General features: G+C 38.7%; 1 protein-coding gene across 2 annotated transcripts in view; it reads right to left on the reverse strand.

Moving 5' to 3' along the window:
• Window positions 1–23,166, reverse strand: part of REEP3 (receptor accessory protein 3) — a 39,462-nt gene that overhangs the window by 13,971 nt on the left and 2,325 nt on the right. Inside the window, exons 1-5 of one of the 2 annotated variants that reach the window (XM_035554782.2) lie at window positions 21,043–21,094; window positions 7,721–7,793; window positions 3,301–3,377; window positions 2,675–2,795; window positions 1,301–1,414 (exon numbers count right to left, since the gene is read on the reverse strand). In XM_035554782.2, coding sequence (XP_035410675.1) covers window positions 1,301–1,414; window positions 2,675–2,795; window positions 3,301–3,377; window positions 7,721–7,780 — 372 coding nt within the window. In that variant the 5' untranslated portion in view covers window positions 7,781–7,793; window positions 21,043–21,094. Of the gene's footprint in view, window positions 1–1,300; window positions 1,415–2,674; window positions 2,796–3,300; window positions 3,378–7,720; window positions 7,794–21,042; window positions 21,095–23,166 lie in introns of those variants that run through there. The other variant, XM_035554702.2, reaches the window with a different exon arrangement.

A 23,166-nucleotide genomic window follows, 5' to 3' on the forward strand; every position in this document is an offset into this window, starting at 1 on the left:
TTGTTTATTTGCTTTTAAATAACCAACTTTCACTCTGGATACTTTCATTCCTCTAGAGGTATACTCTATTTCATTCTACATTACTTCATGCCTCAAGGTAATGCTAAGAATTTGAATAACAAAAAAAGGAGCCAGCAATCAAATTGAACCCAGGCTCATTGTGCCTATATTTTAAAACCATGTTTTTTTAAACTACCATCCACATACATCTTTAAAAAGAGAGAAAGTGAATAAAGAAGACATTGGGACTTTCTCCAAACCTTTTTAAGATAGTATTTGAAAATGCATTTTTTAAAATTGAGTTTGATTTATTAACTAAGTTTACGTATGAACACAGAAATTTAAGTTAAATGCTAGCTGCATTTCCTTAACTGTCACAGCTTGGGATCTCTACAGTGCTTTCTGCTACCTACCAACATTTTTAAGTCCTGTTACTACAAACACAGCAGTTCCATTTATTCACTAGAGGAAATTAATCCTGATAGTCTCAAGACTATCATTTAGCTAGGATATACACATCTTACTTTCCACACTTTTGTGTTTTAATTGAATATTAGGTAGGATACCCAAACACTTCTATGATATACATTGCCAAAAAATCATCATGCTAATCTTCTACTCCCTGCTGTTGGGCCACAAGTTGCTCAGAAGCTTACTTAAGCACTTTTTTTTGTTCTCCTAGACCCAGAACCCTTTCAAATTCAACTGAATGTTCTGAGTTTTGTACAAACTTCAATCTGTAAGAATCACAGTTTACTTCATGACTTAATGGAAATTAGACGACAAAGCAAGAGTATGCTAAACAGTAATATGCAAGTTTATGCTTAGTGCATTAATTTACTAATTCAATCAGCTAGTTGCAAACAAGTTAATTGTGTCAAGATAACTTATCTGTGGTAGTAATCTATCATGCCTTATTTCATATATGCAGTTACCTCAAGTTGATTGGAGAAAAACAGCAGAAAGAAGCCAGAAATCCTTTAAACAGTTTGTTTATCAACAAGAAAGCACAATGGAGACAGAAAAGAAACAATGGTCATCTTTACCAAAAGCCTGCATAGAAAATTACTGTAATTCAGAAGATAACATGCAATCTGATCCCCATCATTGAAAAAATCACTACAAACCATCTTAGACATAGTATGAGAACTACAGTGCTGCAGCCCTTACATTGTGTTCCAGGTTTTCAACACATTTGCAGAATTCATCTTTTTATTCAGGAATGGCAAATCCTTGGTACCACCACACTGTTCAATAAGTATATCAAGGACAAAAGTAATTAATGTAAGCAGAAGGTTACCTTTACAGCTGCTGTCACTGCAGCAGTTGCTGCCAAATTCAACCCTTGCCTTCCAAAATTCACCATGGTCTCATAGCCTCTTTCTTTGGCTTGTACGATGTACTCATCAATCTCCTAAAGCAAAACATACTTAAGTATTAAAGGACTGTGCATATAGGAGACATATTACCCACACAGTATTATTTTTCATCAATATGGGAATACAGAAGAGACCCTCAAAGAAATATTTAATGGAACAATTACTTTTGCCTTTGCATACTAATCTTTCATTCACTTACACTCTCTCATTCTAAAAAGGATTAAGTCTCATCAAACAAGAAGATAAAACATTACTTTTGTCCAACTCAGAAACATTGCAGCTACGCAACAAGTTTCTTGCAGAGAGTAAGCTTAAATTGCCAGACAAATGTTGTTCAACAAGAAAAACAAAACATGCTTCAGAGGCCAGAACTTTGACACAGTTACGTATCAAGGACAATACAGACATGACACTTCTCCCTAGCTGTGGTAAATGCCTGGAGTTAGAGATAAAAACTTCAATGCAGTTCACAATAGCTAGCAATCTACAGAGAAAAATCCGTTTAGCTTATGAAGTTAGAAACTGTTTGCAATTTGTCCTTCATACGGTCAAGATGACATTATCGTTCAAATCAGTAGCAATTGTGTCAGCTACCTGTTTTACCTAATATTGGTCAAGCCCTGCACTAACCCTTTATTAATAAATACTACGTTCTGTACTGTGAGGTTTATCAGCAGTAGTCTTCACACCTTTGCTAATTGATCTTTCTACACACACAAATACAATACTGAAAAAGAACTATGCAGATTTGTCATACTTTGGCTAAAGCTAACTATCCTGTAGTCATTCTCTGTTTGGGTATTTTCCGTTGCAGATTGGTCCTCCCTTACACTTCAGTGAAAAGCCTCTCATTGCATCCATTCACTTTGCATACCAAAAGTCACCAACATCATTCATCCTGGGAAGTTACATTACTTGGGTATGCTAGAAAAAAATGGTGATATGAAGAGCTGTTGCTAAAACTATACTCATGCTTCCGCATAGGGAGTACTGCACACGCTCTTCCAGTAGAAACATTTAACTGCATCACTTCCACTCAGCTGGGCTCCCCAGTGTGCACTGTGTAGATCAGGGAACACTATGTTGTCTTCTCATGTCAATAGAAAGTCACAGACTATCTGCTCATGCAAGTTAAACAGAGGCATATATATGGACATTCATATGCACTTTTCTAGTCCAAGTTCACGCTACCCTGCAAGCCAGTAACACACTGATCTTTTATCTAGCAGTGGTTAGCATTTCAGCATATGGTATTTCCAAATTAGGCATTAGAAATATGAGAAGTTATTTCTTACCCTTTCTTTAGAAGAAAGAAGAGGGTGCAGAAATTTTCTGTAGATTAAACTCGCCCCTCTAGTATACGGGGAAAGAAGCCAAATAACAAACGCTATCTTCAGTTCATAATACAGTGGAAACCTAAAGGCAAGCCAAAAGTTGAATGAAATCAACACCAGGAATAAGACAACGTACTAATTAAATCAACAACAAGAAATCTCTTCAAAAAACAATTATGTATTAATATAAAGGATTCTTCACATACATTAAGTTATATTAAATAAATTAAACAAGTTAGACCTATGGATTTAGTTTATGAAATATACTGTCATCTGCAAAACATGGAAAAATATCTGCTTTGCATTACACAATCATAAACGGAGTAATCATAGTCTATACTTCTAAGAGTTTCCTTCCCCTCCTCAGCTTCTTCAGCAAAGGTAGAAATTCTGTAGTCACTACTTCAAGCAACAGCACGCAGCAAGCTTGGAAACAGATGTTATTCTTCATACACACTCTGAAATCTACTGAGGAAAAAAAAGCTATCTACAAGTATGACTTCTTTATAAAGTTACATCAGTACAAATCAAAGAACATATGAAACAAGCATAGTTACATCCACAGTTCATAAAAAGCAGGCTCTTACCAAGAGACTGTTAAGTCTGTTATTGTCTCAGTAACTGTATAAAGAGCAAACACAATCCAATACATCATCCAGCGAACCTGAAAATTAAAACACTATCATCAGCAAGAGTTTTTATTTCACCTTTATATAGAATACACAATGTACTTTACAGTCCATTGGTTCAAAGATGTCAAAGCAAGAATTTCAACAGCGTCTTGGTCTGCATCAAGTTGGTTTCAAGAGAAATCACAGAAAGATCTTAAGGGTTTTCTGTTCCTAAGAACTGGTGGCAGCATCAATGATCTGAGTGAAGTGCCTGGATCTCCAGGGTCACAGCCTCACCCAGGACAGCTTCACAGATTTGATTCTGCTGCTAGAAAGCTTTAATGATGACAACAAAACATTGTAAAGAGTCAGTAGATTATCATAAGCGTCAAGTGCAACTCCCAGTGTAGCACTAAAGCATATTTCACTCTTCAATGTTCATCCATGTGTTTCTAGAACACACATTAAAAAAAACACAGTGTCAGTAACTCAGATAGCCCTTGCTTTCACTGTACCACATCCATTATCCAGCTAATTCAGCTATATTTTGAAATTACGTTCTACATGTGTGCTTGGCATTATGGTGCTGACACTGGAACAAGGCAAGACAAAAGCATTTTCATAGAACTTTAATTCTAGTCACATGCCAAGAACCACAAAATTCTTGTTAACAAAAGAACTTACATCTAAGCATCTTAATACTTCAGGTTTGTGGGTTTTTTTTAATTTGTTGGGGGGTGCTTTTTTTTTTTTTTTATAAAGACTATACATCACTGTTTCAAAATTGAACAATGCTCTTAAAAACAGAATTAAAACTTGTATTTTATTAGCCAGTTGATTAAATCTCTTATTTTCTTGAACATTTGTTCAAATCTTGTTTTATAAACTGACTACACATTTCAGAATAAATATTATAGTAGTTCTGTGCATTTGTCTTTTCTAAAATATCAATGACCAAAAAAATGTTTCCAAAATAGATCCATGCAAAGCACCACCGTCTATTCAGTTGTTACTAACTGAACACCCACACGTTCTTTAAATTCTGTTATCTATGCTTAAAACAAATGAAAAAGGAAGCAAAAAGGAAAAAGAAAAGAAAAGTAACTCCTACAAACAGATGCAGCAACTTTCTTTTGCTATATACAAATTGCTAACTTCTTGTATACCCACAACGCATTAACCACCACATTTGCAGGATACTAGTTCAAGTCTTAAATTCATGTTACCCTCTTTCAAAGTGAGGAATATACATAGTTTCCCCACAGAGGATATGGCTCAGATTTAACTTACACTTCTAAAACTTTTTGTGTGTGTGCGGTGAACTTAAGTCCAAACCTAACACTACGCTCCTGCTTATTTCATAGCTGTGTATTAAGCTTTAAAACTACTTCCTTTGTCACAGTACCCACTTATCTTAAATAGTTTTCTGCATTTCAATTTGAAAAGAAACTCAGTCATGTGATGACATTCTTCATTTCAATTTCTCAGAGGATTTAGATATTTCAGGCTTGAATAAGCTAAGACAAAAGTACACAACAGCTGAAGTCATCTCTGACAGGCCATGTGACATTTAGACTGGTGACCCTCCCATGAACCTGAGTCAACACCTGAAATAAAAATAAAGTTAACATCCACCCTTGCCCCATCATCTTAAACGTGCAAAACTGCATGTTTAAAATGCCCTAAAATACTGACCTTTTTCAAAATGGTCTAACCAAGGTATTAAATCTTTAATCTATTTATCCAATTACAAACAACATCAGAAATGGAGTTTCTCTGGGGATGCTACAAACAGTAATAAACGCAGCAGAAGGGCATGTGACATCTGCCAGGAGTCCTGCTGACGTCTGGGCACAGACCCTCAGAAACACAGGGCAAATCATATTCTAGTACAACTAATGCATTAGGTAACAAAAGTATCCCTGACAGGTGAACCCAAGTGACTTACAGTGGTTTTCATACCAGAAAAATTAGGGGGGAAAAAAAACAGAAGAAGGTCACTGTCAATATTTTGACACTGCCAGAAGACCATCAGCTGCTCTACTCTGAAAGAAAGTTAAAGAAGCTTTCATCAGGTTTGCTTTTTATGTTAAAAGGGTGATTACAGATTTGTTTTGCTGGGTGTTTTTTCTATCAAGTGTTAAGCTCATCTTTGTTGGCTTTGGCTGAATCACAGTCTTTCAAGTCAGGATTTTGAAGCCAAAAATTGAGAAGACTGGATGGTAGACTTCTAAACTATGTTTCAGATCCTTATTACAGGCACTTTGGTGTAATACAGTGAAAAGATTCCTCAAAGATTTTAGTCGACTCCATTAAACCAGGGTAATTAAAAGAACAAATAAATCTCCTCAGAGGAGCAAATCCTAATTTCTAGAACTAAAAGTACATACGTGTCTTTTAAATTATCAAAAATGGAAGCAATAAAAGCTCAATTTTTAAGAAATTTCTGTGAACATTTTGCTGCATTATGACAGCAAATATATATATACATCACGTCAAGATTCCTTTTTTGTTGTTGTTGTTGTTAACTGGTGGAAGTAGTGGCTAAATCCAAAATTTCACCCTGTTATAAAGCTCTTGCAATCCTGTAAACAAAAACAGATGGTCCTGAGCCACACATAGCCCTGGAAAGGAAGTTGGGCTTGGGCCAGAACATAACTGGCAGCTGAGCTGTGCCATTTGGAAGGCTGCAGTAACCTATACCCTCTCCAAAGAGAATGATCCAGCTGGGAAGACGAGACATTGATCATTCTAAGATCTATCAGGACACTTAACCTAACCTGCAATGCTGTGGTAATTCACTGAGCAATCACTGTCACTCCCTGCCTACGAAAAAGTCACAGTATTACACTAAAAACAAAAGAGAGCTTAGAAACAATGTGATGCTTTTCATTCATCTCAGTCCCATGAATATTTTGTATGCAACTGCAGTTGCAGGGACTGGTCAAAGACCACAGGTCACTGGAAAGTATTGTTTTCAAATTGGATGAAAATACACAGTTGGAAAAATACAGTTCCAGGTCCTACTAGCAGTCTTGTTGAAACAACAGACATCTCAAAAAAAAAAAAAGCTAAGTCACAGCTAACTCTTCTGACTATTTGAGTCAGAATCTCAGCATTCTAGGGACATTTAATTTTTTGAGAATGTATTGTTAGAGTCAACAGAAACCTCAAAGTGATAGCTTGTATTAGAGTTCAAAACTGGTATCCTCTACTAACCCTGTAAATCCCTTTTGAGGGATCAGGGAGGAAAACAGGATTTTAAGCTCTTTGCATTTATATGCTTTACCCTGCCAGGAAAGTGAAGACGATACAGAGGAAATTCTCTTCTTATTTTCACTGATTTTTCCTCTCAGAAGCTTACCTGTGGCAGACAGTAGCCCTGCGTGCACAAATAAGGTCTAATCAGCTTGCACACAAAAAAAAACAGAAGTATGTATGAACACGATGCTCACTTCAGAGCCTTGATGGAGTGGCCTGGCTAAATGCAAGAAATACAAGAGGAGGAACAACATCTACTGCATTCTGCTACTGCAACAAGTACAGAGCAGAAACATTATGTCCTCAGACAGCAGCATTAGGTCACAGCTGTAACTGCCAAATTAATATGACCGATGGCACTGCCTCCCTGTCCTAAGTCAAGGAGCCGAGTTAAAAATGGAGGGGAAAAAAAAGGTTCAGGTAAGAATACAGCTTAGTAGCTGAATCAAATTAGGAAGTAACAAAGTGACCAAAGCTTGCAACTGCATGCCATTCTTGTGTTAATCACCATTGTTCACATCCGAAAGGACCCAATTTAACAAATTAATTCTGACCTGCAAAAGTATCTTTCCCCATCTCACTCTTCTGTTTGTTCTGCTTCTTTCCTCCACATCATCTTATCTAAATCTTTGAAGAACGATGGATTAACCAGGGCTACCCTTTTCTCAGATGTATTTTGAACCTCTTGTTGACTTCTATGCAATGACAGTTAAAATGCTGCCACTGTTCACATCAATGAGAATCAAATCTGTAATTGCTTATGCCACAGGTGTGGGCAGAATTAGGAAGCTTCCCCTTTCGCTGCCCAAAATTGCATTATTTGGGGCATTCCACTGAAATACAGCTAACACCAAGGTTTATGTTTTAAAAACCTCCTCTAAAATCGTTATATAGCATAGCATGTTGGATGCCTTTCCATATGAGAAATCTGAGAAACCATTAACCATTATCATAGGGAATTAGAACCATCTTCTTTGGCATTCCAAACAGAAGTCACAGGACTACCATCACACTCACACAGGTTTTATATCTAATACTGAGACAGTCGAATTCACCTTTCATATATTCTATTGCACTGCATAATGAAAATGTCACTGCTATATTTAATTAAGCAATTAAAAGGAATGTGACTTACATATTCCTTCACATTTTTTGTCTTCACAGCTTTGTACGAATAATATGCAGGATACAGCATCCCAAACACCAGCCTATTGGAAAATAAAGAGTTTTCAGAATTTGTTATACCATACGTAGCAAAGTAGTGACAATGCATTGTTACTGTAAACTAACCAACTTTAAACAAAACTCACATACTTTGAAATAAAAATCAGTGTTACAGGTTCCTTGGAAGTTTAGCAATATACAGGAATAAAAGCAATACCAAAAGAAAAGATCGTATGACCCCATAGATAGCAGTTTTCTAGGACTGCCTCTAGCAGATAATGCAAAACTAGTAGCTCTTCTGGTTTTGCTGCAAGCAAAACCAGTCCTGCAGTCCTGTCCATACCAAAAAATTGCTTCCATCTTAGCAGTGCAACCACACCTGAAAATCCTCTAACCATTATCATAGAGAATTAGAACCATCTATTATCAGATAACAGGAGATTCTTCAAAAACAATCGTAACACAACAAGAAGAGTTAAGCAAATTCAGCTCCTTTTGCTAAAACACTGCAAAACCAAACACAGAAATGGAGGCACACGGGAATTAATCCAACTTTGCTGAGACAGCCAATTTCTGCTATAATTCATCAAACATAAGGTGCAGGGAGCAGGGTGAGAGGGTGCCAACCAATCCATAGTGAGAGCAGAATCAGAAAAAAGATCTGCTCTAACAAACGTTTGTTACAATACAGCATTTTCTAGGAAAAACTATCTTGGTCACAGACCGGTGGCACTGTTCTTCATGATAAATGCAACAGCTGTGGTTGCTGCCTCCTTGCAGGAGGTCTAGACTTTTATTTCACCGGTCTGCTACACTTTGTAAAGTCAGGCAACTGCCTGCCCTTAGTTCCAACTGGCCTAAAGCAGCAGTCACAGAGAAGCCTGGCTACATGTCTGCACCAGCACTTACAAACTGCTCAGCATGGTTATGTGGGAGAAATTGACACATCTCAGGATAGCCAGAAATCTTCCCCAAAAGTTCAGAACTCTTAAGTAATTAACTGCTCAGAGCTAAGTGAAGAAAGATGCATCATGTAGTATTCTAAAGATGACTCCACCTGGGGAAGATGCAGCGCACAAGATTTGAACTCATATCATCAACGTTTACCAAAGTAAATAATCAACTAAAATTTCAGGTTTCATAGTTGTGGCAGGTAGCTTTAAATAAGTGGTTCTACCTGTGCAAGCACCGCATAACACTGCATGATGCTACCAAGCTTTATGTTGGGTTTCAGCCCTAAAGAAACTAAAAAAAATTCTAGCCCAATTTAAGTATTTTTAGAAAATTCTAAAGAGAAACTCTCTGTATTTGCAGTCTGATATACCCCATCTTCCAATCTCCTCTCTGATGCATAGGCAGAAGTCTTCTGCTTGGTAGGAACTCTATTTCAAATACTAAAATAATCCCCAACAGTTAAAATACAGTACTTTAAATAAAAAAATTTTAAGAAGTGTAGAATTATTAACAGCAAAGGCAAGATACTTTCTTCAACATCAGATATACCAGGATAAGAAACACATACCTATTAACTTACAGAAGGAAATCTATTGTTGGGGTAGGGGGGCTATTAGTAGAGCTCCTAATGTTAAGCTTCAAGTGCCACAAGTGAAAGAGGGAGGAGAAAGTTATGGAAGAATAATTGCAGGACTCTTTCTGTTGGAAAGGACCTTGTGAAGTCATCTGGTCCAATTTTCTGCTTAAACCAAGGCTGACATCAGATTTGGACCAGGCTACTTAGGGCTTTATCTGGTTAGGTGGTGGAAACTTCCAAAGAAAGGTTTCACAGCCTCCCTAGACAACCTGCTCCAACACTTTATGGGCCTTTCAGTGCAAACTGTTTGCATAACATCTATTTAGAACCCCCTGTTCCAGTTTATGATCATCGTCATTTTCCTGTGTAGTAGGAAGGGATGGTATACTGCAGATCATTTAAGACAACATTAATACAAAAGGGCATAACCAGAGCATCCGGGTGATAGTTGGCCATCTGGACCTGGACGCTCAGAATTTCACAGTCTGCGCTAAACGGAGTTAGCGGAAGATGGATCCTGAAGCTCTTTAACAAGAACAGGCTAAGCTGCTATGCCACTGCAGGTGACCTTACCTACACATTTCAGATGTTGAAATGCCTCTTGGAAAAAGCCCAGACTATCTGAATTCCAGTTCAGCACAACCTGTTAAAGTCTACCTAAATACAACTCTACTTTAATCCAAACACCTTTCATCCTATGGGCAAGAAAAGCAACCGCCAAAAAACCCTGAACAGTTTTATTTCTGCTGACTAGGAGATCTTGACACCACCAGTCAAAAACCTCACCTCACCCAAGCAACATGAGACCTGGAAACAGAAGTAGCATTATTAGATCCAACAGCTTTAATTTGGATGAACTTCTGTAGACAAGAGCTCTTCCTCTTCTTTGTCCCTGGGTAATACCCTGTTCAGTAACACATCAGCTCTAATGCCTCTCACCTTCCCTTCTTCTGGCTCAAACTATAACCTTTAAGTATCAGACATAAGGAAAGCTTTATTAAATAATACAACAGAGAGTTTATAGCCACGGAAATGCCTTTGAATGGAAAAGACAGAAAAGGTTCCTGAATGTCATCCTAACTGCCAGATGCCATAATTATATGCCAGCAGTTACTGGTCATTTAAGTACGTCTCCCAGATTCTCAAAACTAGTCCAAAGTTATTTATGTAGCTACTAGAAGACTGCACATGTAAATTTCTTCCTATGAAGCATATGAAAGAAACCCTTTGAACCTTTTTCTTAACAGATTTTGGTCTATAGTTTTCAATTCACTCTACTGTCAGGTAATGCTTTTTAAATAAAAGCTTAGTTTTATTTTTAAACTTAAACAGCAATTTTCCCGATTTGACATCCTATAAAATCTGCTAGAAGCCCATATTAGGATAAAGTGGATTTTTTTTTTTTGAACACTGCTTTGGAAACGACCAATCTTCAAGAAGAAAGTTTGTTACAGTAGCAATAAGCTACTGTAAGCTAAGCTAAAGACAACCTCATGTTGAAAGAGAATTGTAACTAGCACGAGACAAATACAATAGAGATAGCTAGTTTTTCCCAGCTAGCAAATCTTGGTCTTACTGAAACCTGGTCAAATCAGAAAAATTCCAATTGCTTCCTACTCCACATGTAAGTGACTTGCTCATGCCTGGGAACATTACAGACACCACAGTGAAGACTTCAAATGGAATGATGTTTATTATTTGGGAAGTGTACTTATTTTCACTATAAAAAAGGGGGAACAAATAAAAAACATTAAGGCATCATCTGAAATAATAATAAACTTCCAGTAGTCAATGTCACATTGATTCATGGCTCCACTCAGATCCTGTGAGCTAGTAAATTAAGGCAGGAAAGCCAGCAAGGTTATCAACTTTTAGTATTCACTTCAAAAAAATTCTTCTGAAATTCGTTTTTAAAACCAAAGAACAAAAAACTTTGTAACACAATATGCTGTCACTTACTAGTGTTCAATGCTGCCATAAAATGGAAGCATTAGAACTTGTCTGTTGATGGAGGAAAACCAGAGTTTTCATCTCTCTTCTCCTCTCCCCAAAAAGTGGGTGGATAAGACTAACAATGAAAGACATCACCACCTTTAGCTGGTAATAACAGGAACCAGTACGGTGAAGGTTTTATCTCTTCCCTAGAGCTGACATTGAGCGTGGCATGACTCCTCTGTCAACTCTGGCATCATTACCTCCTTCACACGAAGTCACCCAGTCTCAGTTAAAGCTACCAGGCACGTTAACAGTAAAAAAACCCTCTCATCACCAGGGAGCATGGCTGAATGTCAGCAAATTCAGATTTACCCTCAATCTATAAGTCACAGATCAGTACAGAGGCAGGAGTAGGAGAGCCCACTGCAGCTGACTGAAGACAGAGGCAGAAACACACAGAGCAGCCGCAGGGAGCCTAAGCACAATCGGTGTCAGTGACAAAGCTACAACAGCAAGGCATTTTCTAATACTTCTCCTGCTTGCATTGATTCCCCTAAAAATCTCAAAGTTGTTAGCAGCACCTCCTGCTACATGTTATAAAGATATTGTGATACATCTGATAAAGCCCCTCCTCTGCTGTTTTTACAGTGACTTCATGACATACTTCAAGGACATGCCCAACTATCCCAAGGCTTTTCAAATTTAAAAGCTTAAGTGCTATTTTTAAAATGCACTTTGTATTTCACAGTGTATATTAGCACGCTGCACTAATACAGCAGATAAGAACAAAGCCAGCTTCCACAGATGGAAACAGATTTCAGCTGAGCGTGATGTCATTTGCTGTATTTCACCAGCAGATATATGGATAATCCTGCTTACCAATGTAATTTCCCTGCCAGTTGTACGCCTAGCTATTTCAGCTTTCCAGCTGTACTCAGCAGCTAGGGGGAGTATTCCTTTTTTGGTACAGCCACCTCCTTTACAGACATTTTGCTCATTTAAAGAGACATGTTTCTCAAATATACCAGGAGATTAAAATCAAAACAAGGCAAAACCAGTAACAAACCCTTGAAACCTGATAATGATGCATTTGCATATCCATATGGTTGCATAAGACAGTAGGTTATGTGCATTTTAATACTTTAAATAGCTTTTAAGTGCACAACTATTTAAAACACTCATTTCTGAAGTGAAGCAACTGAGTTTGCATCTGACTGATAACTGGAAAACAAGACAGTCACCTCTACGCACATTGTTTTAGCACAAAACATATTTAGTCTGGCTAGTAAACAACACTAAAGCTAATGTCTAAAATACAGATAGATATGAAATGAAAGCCTCTAAGTCTCTCAAAAGGACTACTTGCATCAAGACTCCCAAAATGCTAAGCCATTAAGCCAACAGTCCATTTATGACTTCAGTCTGTTCACATTGCCAAAGAATTACCAGAAGCAAGGAAGTGTCTGGAACTTGATTCTTTTATTTATTTCTCTGAAATGCAGAAAGACAAGGGCCCCAACTATTCCCTACTATTACAAGCTATTCAGGACACTCATTCAGTATAAGATTCTATGGGGACAGCACCATTTGCTAAGCTCCCTAACAAGTCTGATAACAGATGACACTGATTTGTCCACCCACTGACAGATTGACGATCTTGGCACAGACTGATACAGAGCCAGACATTTGTTAATGTGTGCATCTACAGTAGAAATATGTACCTACATCCTGGAGGATCACTTGACAGCACTTGGCAGGCTGGAGAATGGAAGAAAAAAAGAAAAAGAAATCCACCCTGTCTCCATAAAACCATGGAAGTGAATATAAATTCTTGATACAATTACTTTGCTGGCCCTGTCCATTTTCCCTTCGCAATATTGCGGTCTTTACCTGCAATTTACGACAGGAGCATCTTCCACCCCCTCCACAAACAAGCTTTTCCAAGAGATGGTAATACACCATGCTAATACCAGAAGTAATGTAGACAACTCCCAGCTGTGTGTGATATCAAAGCCTTACCTGTACTGCAGAACTGTATCGATGCAGAAACTAGGCTAATGTTATTAGTATTCCTTTGCTTCTGCTACAACTACTATTCCATGTCATGTTTACAGAGTTTAATTTAAGCAAGACTCCTTCTGAAAGCAAAATTTCCTACTGGAAAGTAAATAGTAGAATGAAACAGTCTGAAGAGCAACGCTGGAGTTTTTGGCTGGCTGTTCTTGATCTTAAAAAGGAAGATATGGTCATACTTCTTAAAGCGTCTGCTGAGGTTTCAATCAGCACACACTGGAAAAGCAGTAACTCATATGCTCAAACTACATGCTGCTATTCATAAAAGAAGAACAGTTAAGACTTTTCTCATTTTTTCTTCTTTTTTGAGGGTGGTGAAATTTAAGTCTAATTAGTTATGAAAAGTTACAACTGTTAAACATTTGTGTGGTATACATACTCAAAATAAGGCATAATGAGTATTTGTAAGAATCCTAGTCAGAAAAAAAAACACCCTACAATTCAAAGGAAAAAGCAAGCCCCTCCATCACGCCTCCCTGGCACCCCCCGAGGATTACGACTGGGTAGGCAGCGAGTTCTAGACAAACCCAGCTCTCGCCTCGGTTTTCACGTGTTCAGACAAACAAAAGCTCAGCCTGACATTTTTGTCCTGAATGCTTTTGAAAGGCATTAAGCTAAACAAAGACTTATCTCCGACACCGGACAGAATTGAGTTGCATTTTGCTACTGGACAACATTCAGATACATGACATTAGCCATAACATGCTATATTAGAAGAGTATGTACCCAAGTCATTACAAATAATACCTTTAGGTCAAAAAGCTAGTCTGTTACAGGGAGGGGGAACATGATGATAAGCTCCTGAACTTCACACTGAGTTGCATCCTATTTTTTTCTTTTTTTCCCCCTTCTTTATGCAAGGGCAGAGATATATGGAGGGGAGAGGGGGGTGGGCATAGGAATCGCATAAATCTGTTGAAAGAATGTGTCTGTTAACAGTAGCAAACCTTAAACTCCTCAACTCCTGTGGGAGACTGCAGTTAACAAAAGGCAGGAATGCAATCAGAAACAGATCTGTTAAAACCTCCATGGCACTCTTATAGAGAGAATATTGCAAGAAGCCATAGGAAAAAAAGTCTCAAGAGTTAAAGAATATACCCAGAAGCACTGACAGGTCTGAATAAAGCACATTCTTGAGCTGAGCAAGCTGGCTTTTAACCTTTCAGCGTAGAAAGCTGGAATCCTCCTAAACAACTGCCAGCTTCTTCCAAAGCACAGCATAACCCAAACTAGCGCAATTACTCAAGCAGGCAGAAGTCACCTAGAAGTTTTAAGGAGGAAAGTGACTTCCCTACCAATCCCACTAGAAAGTCAGAGATTCCTATATCAGGAGCATTTGTTAAGTGCTAAGTATAATAACCACAAGCAGTCCGATAGACTATTAAAGCCCTTCTCCCAATACACGAAAGAGAGCCTGGAGCTCTGTATCCTATGCACTCATGCTTATGGAATGCTCTTGTATTGCCTTACACCAAAATAAGTAACCTGTTGCCAGATACTCTTCAAGTTCTTTCAACATGGAAAACAGCCCTGCCTGAACCACAAAAGTCTAAAAACAGCACAAAAACATAACAAAAAACCCTTCTATAACGGAAGTTCTGTGCTGGAACCTGTACAGAACCACTGATGTATTCACACACCAGTAAGGCTGACTGCCTATTTGCATAGGCTCGCCACACTTCCCCCAGAGAAAGCAATACCTAGATGCCAAGAGGACACTGATATCTTTAATTAACCCATTTGCCCTGCAGAGAAATTTCTTCAAGCCCAGAATGAGGACTTTCCCTTTCCTGCCACTATCACCTATAATTCACTTATAAATGCATTCTGTTAAGAATTCCCATATGCTCGAAGAGTTGAAAGCACTGGAAACTTTCACAGTATTTCTGAGGTTGCCTGTTATTCATCCCACTTGCTACTAGAAAACCATAGATAATACAATACAGATCAAAGAGAAGTCTTAACACTTAACTCGATACCTGTACCCACATATGATGCACTGCCTCCTTCAGAGAAGCACCTAGGAATTCCCAACTCAGAGCCTACACGTGGCTTGCAGCCTACTAGGCCAGTTCAGCCAGCCAGCAACACACCCCAGATACGAGTTCCCTGAGTCCCACTCTGCCAGCAACAAACCTACTGCACGCACGTTACAACAGCTCTCCCTTAAGGGCCTTTGGCAGTACGAACAGCATACAGCTAAAAGCCACTCCCAGAGCAAAATCCAGGCTACTCCTCTTTGTCCAAGTCTGCCTGGACGCTGCCCTTCACAGGGACAAGCTGCATCACTGCTCTGACAGCACAGCTCTCCCAGTCTCTCTTCTCAGGGCACTACCTGTACATAAACCCTGTGAAACAACTCACCTCTTGCTCCAGGTATCAGCCTGGAGATACCATCACCACGTCATGAAACAACACCTCTCAAATCCTGTTCAAAAAGAGCCCAAAAGCCCAACAAACCCAGCAGTATGGAAAACTCCAAACAGCTAGTACTGAAAAGCAAACAGAAACTGTAGTAGGAATAGAAATGGTTATACAAGTCTGAGTGACTTCTCTGCGTGCCTACCTAATAATTGATCCAACATAAGTGTTTGACTACTACCTAACAGCATCCTGAATATCCCCGTACTGTTTCCTGTTTACATGCTTACTAAGATCAGCCATTTATGCAGAATACTCAGCAGGTGATTTCATAACTCCCACGCAGAGGAACTGAATTCGTCTATAACATTTCCACCTGATAAAGAGTCAACACTGAAGGCCTTCAATACAAAATCATTCTTATTAAGTAGCTTTAAATCTCTCACCTAGCCCTCAGCTCAAAGCAGAATTTCATCCCTGCTGGAGATGCACTAATTTCCAAAGCTGCTCACACCTACTGAAACTTCAAATAAACTATCTTTCTTCATATCTACCTTAATACCCCCCAAATTCACCTCCTGCTGACTGTTTGCCACTGAAGTGTTTATGGCCTGAGAGCAGCCAGCTGTGGCTTCAGACAGGAGCACCAGGAACTAACCAACAATTATGAGAGTTTGCATCTGCTTTTCACACAGCTCTTATGACAACCTAGCATGACTTTGTTCCAAGTAAGAGACGTGTTCTTGCACTATGCACTAAACCATGCTTTTCTTTTAATAATCAACTTGGACTGTCAGCTGGATTAAAGATGTCACTTAGAGATCAGTTGATTTTTTTTTGTTGTTGCTGTTTGTTTTTTTTTTTTAATCAAACTAGCTTTCAGCAGATGTTTTGTTTTCTATATTTAGCACATGCGTGAAAAAGCTTATTCCATGGAGTAAGAAAACAATTAACACTTTTAAAGTTCAAAGATGAAAGCTGATACCTACACAGAGCTTATGCTACGTGACCGTTTCTTTTTACATCTATTTTATAAGACTGTGATCCAAAACACACATTATCATTACAACAATTCTACTTAACATTTAAAGTAGCCTCACTCATTAACGTATCTAAGTCCCAAAGGAAGATAATTCAGTATTTTGTTGAAGTAATTTCTTTCAGTGCTGGGAAGAAGAACATTTTGGTTATCTGGATTTTTTTTTCCAGCAATAACTTTGGCCTATTTACCTTAAATTATATTATCTTCAAGCTGTGGAAGTCATCGCAGTAACTCTGTGCACAATTATACAACACAGACATTCAAGTCTCAACTGCATGAGATGGAGAGAAATTCTTTGTATTGAAGTGTTCAAGCATGTTTTCTTCTATCATCTCAAGAGCTACACTAAGCAAAAAAGTGACCTGACATCCCACACAAACTATGGAAGTTCAATTACCTAGAACTTCTAATGCTGTTGATATTTTAGGAAGCCAGTCAACATACTCTCAAGGTAGCTTTATTCTTACTATTTGGTTAGTCTAAAGCTTTCTTCTGCTTTGAAATGTGGTTTTAAAGCTAGCCACTGTGCTGGTGTTTCACCATCCTGGCCTCTGCCTGAAGATCACCTGTAGCCTAGACACATTTCCTCCAAGACCACAGAAGAAAATACAGTTAACAAAAAATGGATCAGCTGGAAACTTGAGAGAACGTCACTAGTTAAAATGCACAATCATGCCACAGCTTTCTGCTGTAAGAGTATCTTCCCTTCACATTTCTGAAGAACCATCAACATCAAAATGATTTGCTATAGGAAGCTAACATTTAAAATAGAAGTGGTCTCAACTAAGAATTGCTTCTGCTTGTTCCAGGATAAACCACATCTTATTTCTGAGCCATTTGTAAATGAAAGAAAAAACACACTGCACATAGCCATGCTTTTACCATACGGTTGCCTTTTTTTTTTTTTTTTTTTAAATTTAAAGCATTCAACACTGCTACAAACCTCACAATATGTGGAACACGAATCCATATGTTTGGTTTTAAAGAAGAAAGCAAAGTTCATACCCTGAAGGCCAAAATGCTCCAACTTAATCATTAGACATCTTATAACCTAAAGATGCTGTTGCAGACCATCCTCAAGGTCCTGCTTCTCCCAAGAAAACGCTACATAAAAGACAATGATTCGAGCAAAGAAAATGGATGCAACCACACAACACCAGTTACTGAAGTAAAATAAGTCTGTCTCATCTCTTCCTCAGACAGCTATTTTTCACCTTTGATCATCAGAAGTTACTTATCTCTATATTTTTGCCTTAAGGACCCTGATTTCCAAACAGTTCTGTTAATCTTATCAAGACCCAGAAAGGTATTTCTGAAGCCTCTTTGAGCATTAAAAAAAACAAACTTTGCCATTGTACACAGGAAAAGGCTTCTTCTATGAAATTTGTATTTGGCAGATAATGCTGAGATAACATCTGGACTTGTTGTTCCTAAGTACGTGTGTTTCCTCAATTATAACCTGTGCTTAGAGACACTCTATGAATACTGCTAGACATCAAGTTAAGAACAGACAACATGCAGAATCTCTAACAAACTTCTTCACGTAGCTGTAGTAGTAACTTCACCTTAAGGTCAGAAATATCATGCTGAAAAATAAGTTAATTTCCTTCGTCCTGAACCCCACTCATTTATTGACCTCTCTTTAGAGACTCATGCATTAAATTGCTTTGAGGGTAGATTTTGTTCCTAAGAAGTAGTGCATACAATGCTAACCAACCAAAGGCTCATTTTTGAGAGGAGAATTCAGTTAATGCCTGACTCGTAGTATATCAACAGACCAGGAATTCAGAGGATAGAGTGAATATAAGTATACCTTTTCAGAAGCATCATTTTCCACCAGTCAATTTGCCCATTTCACATTATCTTCTTTATACAAATATAAATTCCACTTTGTCTGAAGCATTCAAGGTTAATTATTATTCAAGAAGTACCACCACTGGAAGAGGTATATGTTGGATTGTAAAACCAACAGTTTAAATCGCTTCTCTGGCAACCTAATGACCACTAAAGCCATCCCTAAAATTAGGTATTTTATGCTTCTGTGGACATACTGTCTTCTAAATGAACTCTAAGCTGGTCACTGCTGAACAATGTGAACAGGTCAGCTTCTTCTATGGCTTCTAAAACAGTCAAATCGTAAATATGCGTAACCTGAGTAACAGTAGACTTGCTTTTAGACATAAGGGAAACCATGTGTTCTAGAACCAAGTCCTAGTGTGGAAAAAAAAAAGACTGGCAGACAAAAGTGAATAATAAGAGCACAGTGCCAAAAGAATTAGGTTCTCGTTAATGTTACAGCTTAAGGTAATGTTATTATCAAAACTAACCCAGACATCCCTAAGCTGGTGACCATTTTCCTCTTTCTCCTTTACATGGTTTTGATCAATGTGTTAGTAAAGGAGTTAGGGGGAAGAAATAACGAAAACCAGACAGTTGTTGGAAGGCACAAGCACAAACTGTTTTCCGATTTTCCCCTTCCAGCAGTGCAAGTTCCAGCAGCTCTCTGTATTAGCAGAAGAAAAAAAAGCATTATGTCAGACTTCTCACTTCAGGAAAGTTCTCCTTTTGTGGATCCCTTCATTTTAATGCTGAGTTAAAGGCTTTTTAAAGAAGTTGCACTGCATTAGTTTTCAACACCAAATACAAGTTCCAACTGTCTTCAGGATATGTGAGCAGTATTTCAGAGATGATTAACACAAGGAAAACATTCACCTAGTTAAACCTACTTCCACGTCAACGCTTGCAGACTAGCCTTAGAGCACAACAGAAACCAAGTAACGCCCTGTTATTTTGTCAGAATAAATTCAGCTAGGAACTATCAGTGTGGGCCCAGCACACAGCGAGTCACTCGGGGGTGTTTTAACTCCACTGTGTCTGAAAGCATCTCATCGCATTGGCTGTCCTGTCTCATCCAAGCTAGCCATGTTTCAAGTCAGGCTGGTCAGCAAAAAAACTGCAATATATCTTTCCTACCTAGATTCTTATATACCTAATCTCATTTATGCAGTAGTAAATTGCTACAATCTATTTTGGCAAGCCTGCAAGATTTGAAAGATTCACAACAGATCATACTGTTTTCAGCCGTAACATTTTCTTCTTTTTGTTCTCTAAAAACCTGGAAGGGCTAAAAGGTACTTCCACACAATGGTGGAGGTTTTGAAATTTCAGAAACAGAACAAAAAGGATCAATAAGCACAGAGAAAGCTCTACACATGAAACACCAGAACAAAGGTTTTGCCAAACATATTTTTACATATATTTTTGAAGAATTTCTGATCAAGGATTAAAAGCATTAATCCAAAGCAGTTTATACATATATATATGTATATATATGTGTATGTATGTATGTGTATATATATATATATATATATATATCAGAATTCAGCTTGGGACCTTCCCCAGAGATGTCCTTATAAGAGCATATCAGGAGTTGGCTCTATGTACAAAATAACCAGCAAAGGCAAGCTGTTCCATCTATGCTGCAGAACTGCTTGAGATCCTAAAGTACGCTCTGACAGAGCAGACATTGGTTTGCAGAACATACAAGAGCAGAGGTTGTTTGTTTTAATTAGAAACGTCCTTTTGTGCCAGACCATGCAGTTCTTGGTATTCCTTTATCTGCAATGCATAGGACACAGATGTGGATTTCAGCACGTTTTGTAACAGAGTACATGCCAAGATCATTAAGTAAGAATGTCAGACTCTGCAGCACGCCTCTAGTTGTGCTCCATCTGTTTCCAGCAAGCTGTAGTTTGCCATAAGCTGCGAGCACTGACCACGCATGCTCCGCATCTGCGGAATGCCATAAGCACGGGCGAGAAAAGAGCAACTCAACTACACAGCAAACATTGACACAAGGAAAGGTGTGCCAGGCAGGCAGTGGGGACACTTATTTCCAACAGATTGCCAGACCTCATTGTTTGTCACTGCACTCGCCTGCAGAATAGGTATTATAAGTCAAGATTAGCGAGCAGACACTTTTTGCTGTACATTCAGATTACCTAACTGTGAAGCTGAGCTACAAACAGAAGCACTCGTATGATTTCATTGCTCAATTATATAAAGGATTTTAAATTTTCACATAGACAATATATATAATCCCTAGACTTGGATATACTTACAGATTCCCCACTATAAAATTTAAGGCCCTTTAAAAATTCTGACACCTTGTTTGATTAGAGCAGCTGCACTGTTATTACTGGAATGAGATCCAGCACAGGAACGAATAAGCAGCAATGTGCAAGCGAAGAAGACAGCTCCAGAGTATGTTTTAAGCAGCCTGGCAATATGCTGACACCGAAAACAATGCTATTTTCCTCCTGCAAGTTTTCATTCTCAACATGACACTTACGTGGCACCTAGCAACTACGTGACAGCAGCACGAGCCGGTTCGGTTCGCTGCCACTAATCAAAGATGATCCTCTTTCATTTCAGTCGACAAACAACCAGAATCATCCTGTGGCTGCACAACTTCTGGACCCTGCGGAGAGCAGAGGGTGAGGGGAGGGCGAAGGGAGGATGTCTCCTCCCAGCAACAAGCTGGTTAATGTTTAAGCACAGCATTAAGAGTCAAGGATAACCGACACATGATGACCAAATCGTTCAGTTCTGTGGAGAGACGGCCATTTCAGCACCTCTCTCCATCTCTGTCACTCACTGTGACAGCAAATCCTTTCCCCCCCACAAGTGCAGCTGCAATTTATAGGTCTTTACGCTGGAAGGCATTCGGCATCCAACAGCACTCAACATTCTCCAGGCTTCAGCTGGAAGCATCCAACCACAAGAAGTGCAGGCTACAAGCAGCCGAAGAAACTCTCCCACAAGTGACCCTTCTGCCCTGAACACTGGGCTGTATATAGCTCTTACTTCCACACACCATGTGGCAGTATCGTTACCCAATTCCGCCTAATGAATTATCGTTGCTTCAAGCAACATGTTTGACAGCGGTTTCATTAGCAAACGTGAGTGAACATATTTTTTGTACTTGTTTTTAATAAAAAAAAAAAGCAACTTCGTATTCCAAGAGCAAGATATAATCCAGGTTTACAAAGTGTACACTGCTACGTAAAACATCACTACCACTCTAAAACGGAGATTCCTGATGACTGTGCCATCAATACAGGAGCTATGGCTTCAGCTGTCCTCTCTCAGATGTCTAGCAATTCCAGGGGCAGCTGGAAGGTGGGACATTTCAAACAAAAATAAAATACTAAAAGCAGAGTAAGACAATGCCTGGGAAACTGATGAAATAAACCGTTCTAATCTGTCAAGTAGCAGAAGCTGAAAGGCCAATACCACTACTTATCTTCAGGCCACCTCCCCTGTGCCCCAGTCTTGGTCCAGTTTCACATAGCTGTGGACTATTCCAGAACCAAGGAACGCTTGCTGAATTGTTTATTTGTACATCTCTTGCTCCTTGCAAGGCTCTAAAATGCAGGTAGGGAACATAGGTATTATTAAAACAGGCAGAGAGAAAAGCAGCTACTAGTAGCTCTGAAAAACGCATTCTCCTGGAGCCTACTACAGCTCACCCCTTCCAACTATCAAGACTTCAGAGTAACTGGAGTGAAAAGAAAATGAACTTAAATACAAGGGCAGAGAGTGCTGCAAAGCAACGCAGATGGGGAAACTTTAGTTTTTAAGTGAGGAGGGGAAAAAAAGTTAACAGATTACAGCAGACAGTCTGCTTCAACAGATTGCAAGAACAAAATGGCCATCTACTTTGTATTTAGGATGCATCACATCTTTGCTTGGCACAAGAGAAGAGTCTGATCTCATCCATACCAGGCTGTGACTGACAAGTACTCAGTGTGTTTACTATTAAATACACTGTCTCAGCAACTGATGTGTACACAATTGCTCAGACCCTACAAACGAGAAGAATGAGCAATCAAAGCAGACTAAATCAGATGCAGGCTGTATTAGAAGCTTACGAGACATGCGGCCACAAATTTAAAAGTTCCCACCACCAAAGACCAAGTACTTGACAAGGTGTCCCATTTTAAGAAGCTTTCTGAGACCCTGAAACAAATTACTAACTTTTTGTTGGTTTTGGAAGTGCAAAAGAGGAAAAACACTGCAGTAATCATTCTTAGAACTGTTGCAATAGCCAGTGCTTTATAATTAATAACCTGTACTTACTCTAACAGCACCCTATAGAAGGAAAACTTTAAAATGAGAATGTATTGTAATTATGTGCTTCAAGTCTTTGGCTTCTTGACAGAAAAAAAGACACAACGCTAGTGCAAGGTATTGCACATTTATATGCCCAAGTACTTAGAGAGCAAAGAGAAAATAATTCATTAAAGCAAACTTTTGCCAAAGATAACATGAAGCAACAAATTTTAACCACTCCCCGTTCCCCATGCATGACTCTTCAAGACAATTCACATGCAATTACAAATTCTAATTCTCTACTACTTCTATTCCCTACTTCCTTAAAGTTTTAAGGAAACTATTTTTAGTGGAGTTGATC

This window comes from Cygnus atratus, chromosome 7 (assembly GCF_013377495.2).
Source record: "Cygnus atratus isolate AKBS03 ecotype Queensland, Australia chromosome 7, CAtr_DNAZoo_HiC_assembly, whole genome shotgun sequence".
Classification (NCBI taxonomy): Eukaryota; Metazoa; Chordata; class Aves; order Anseriformes; family Anatidae; genus Cygnus; species Cygnus atratus.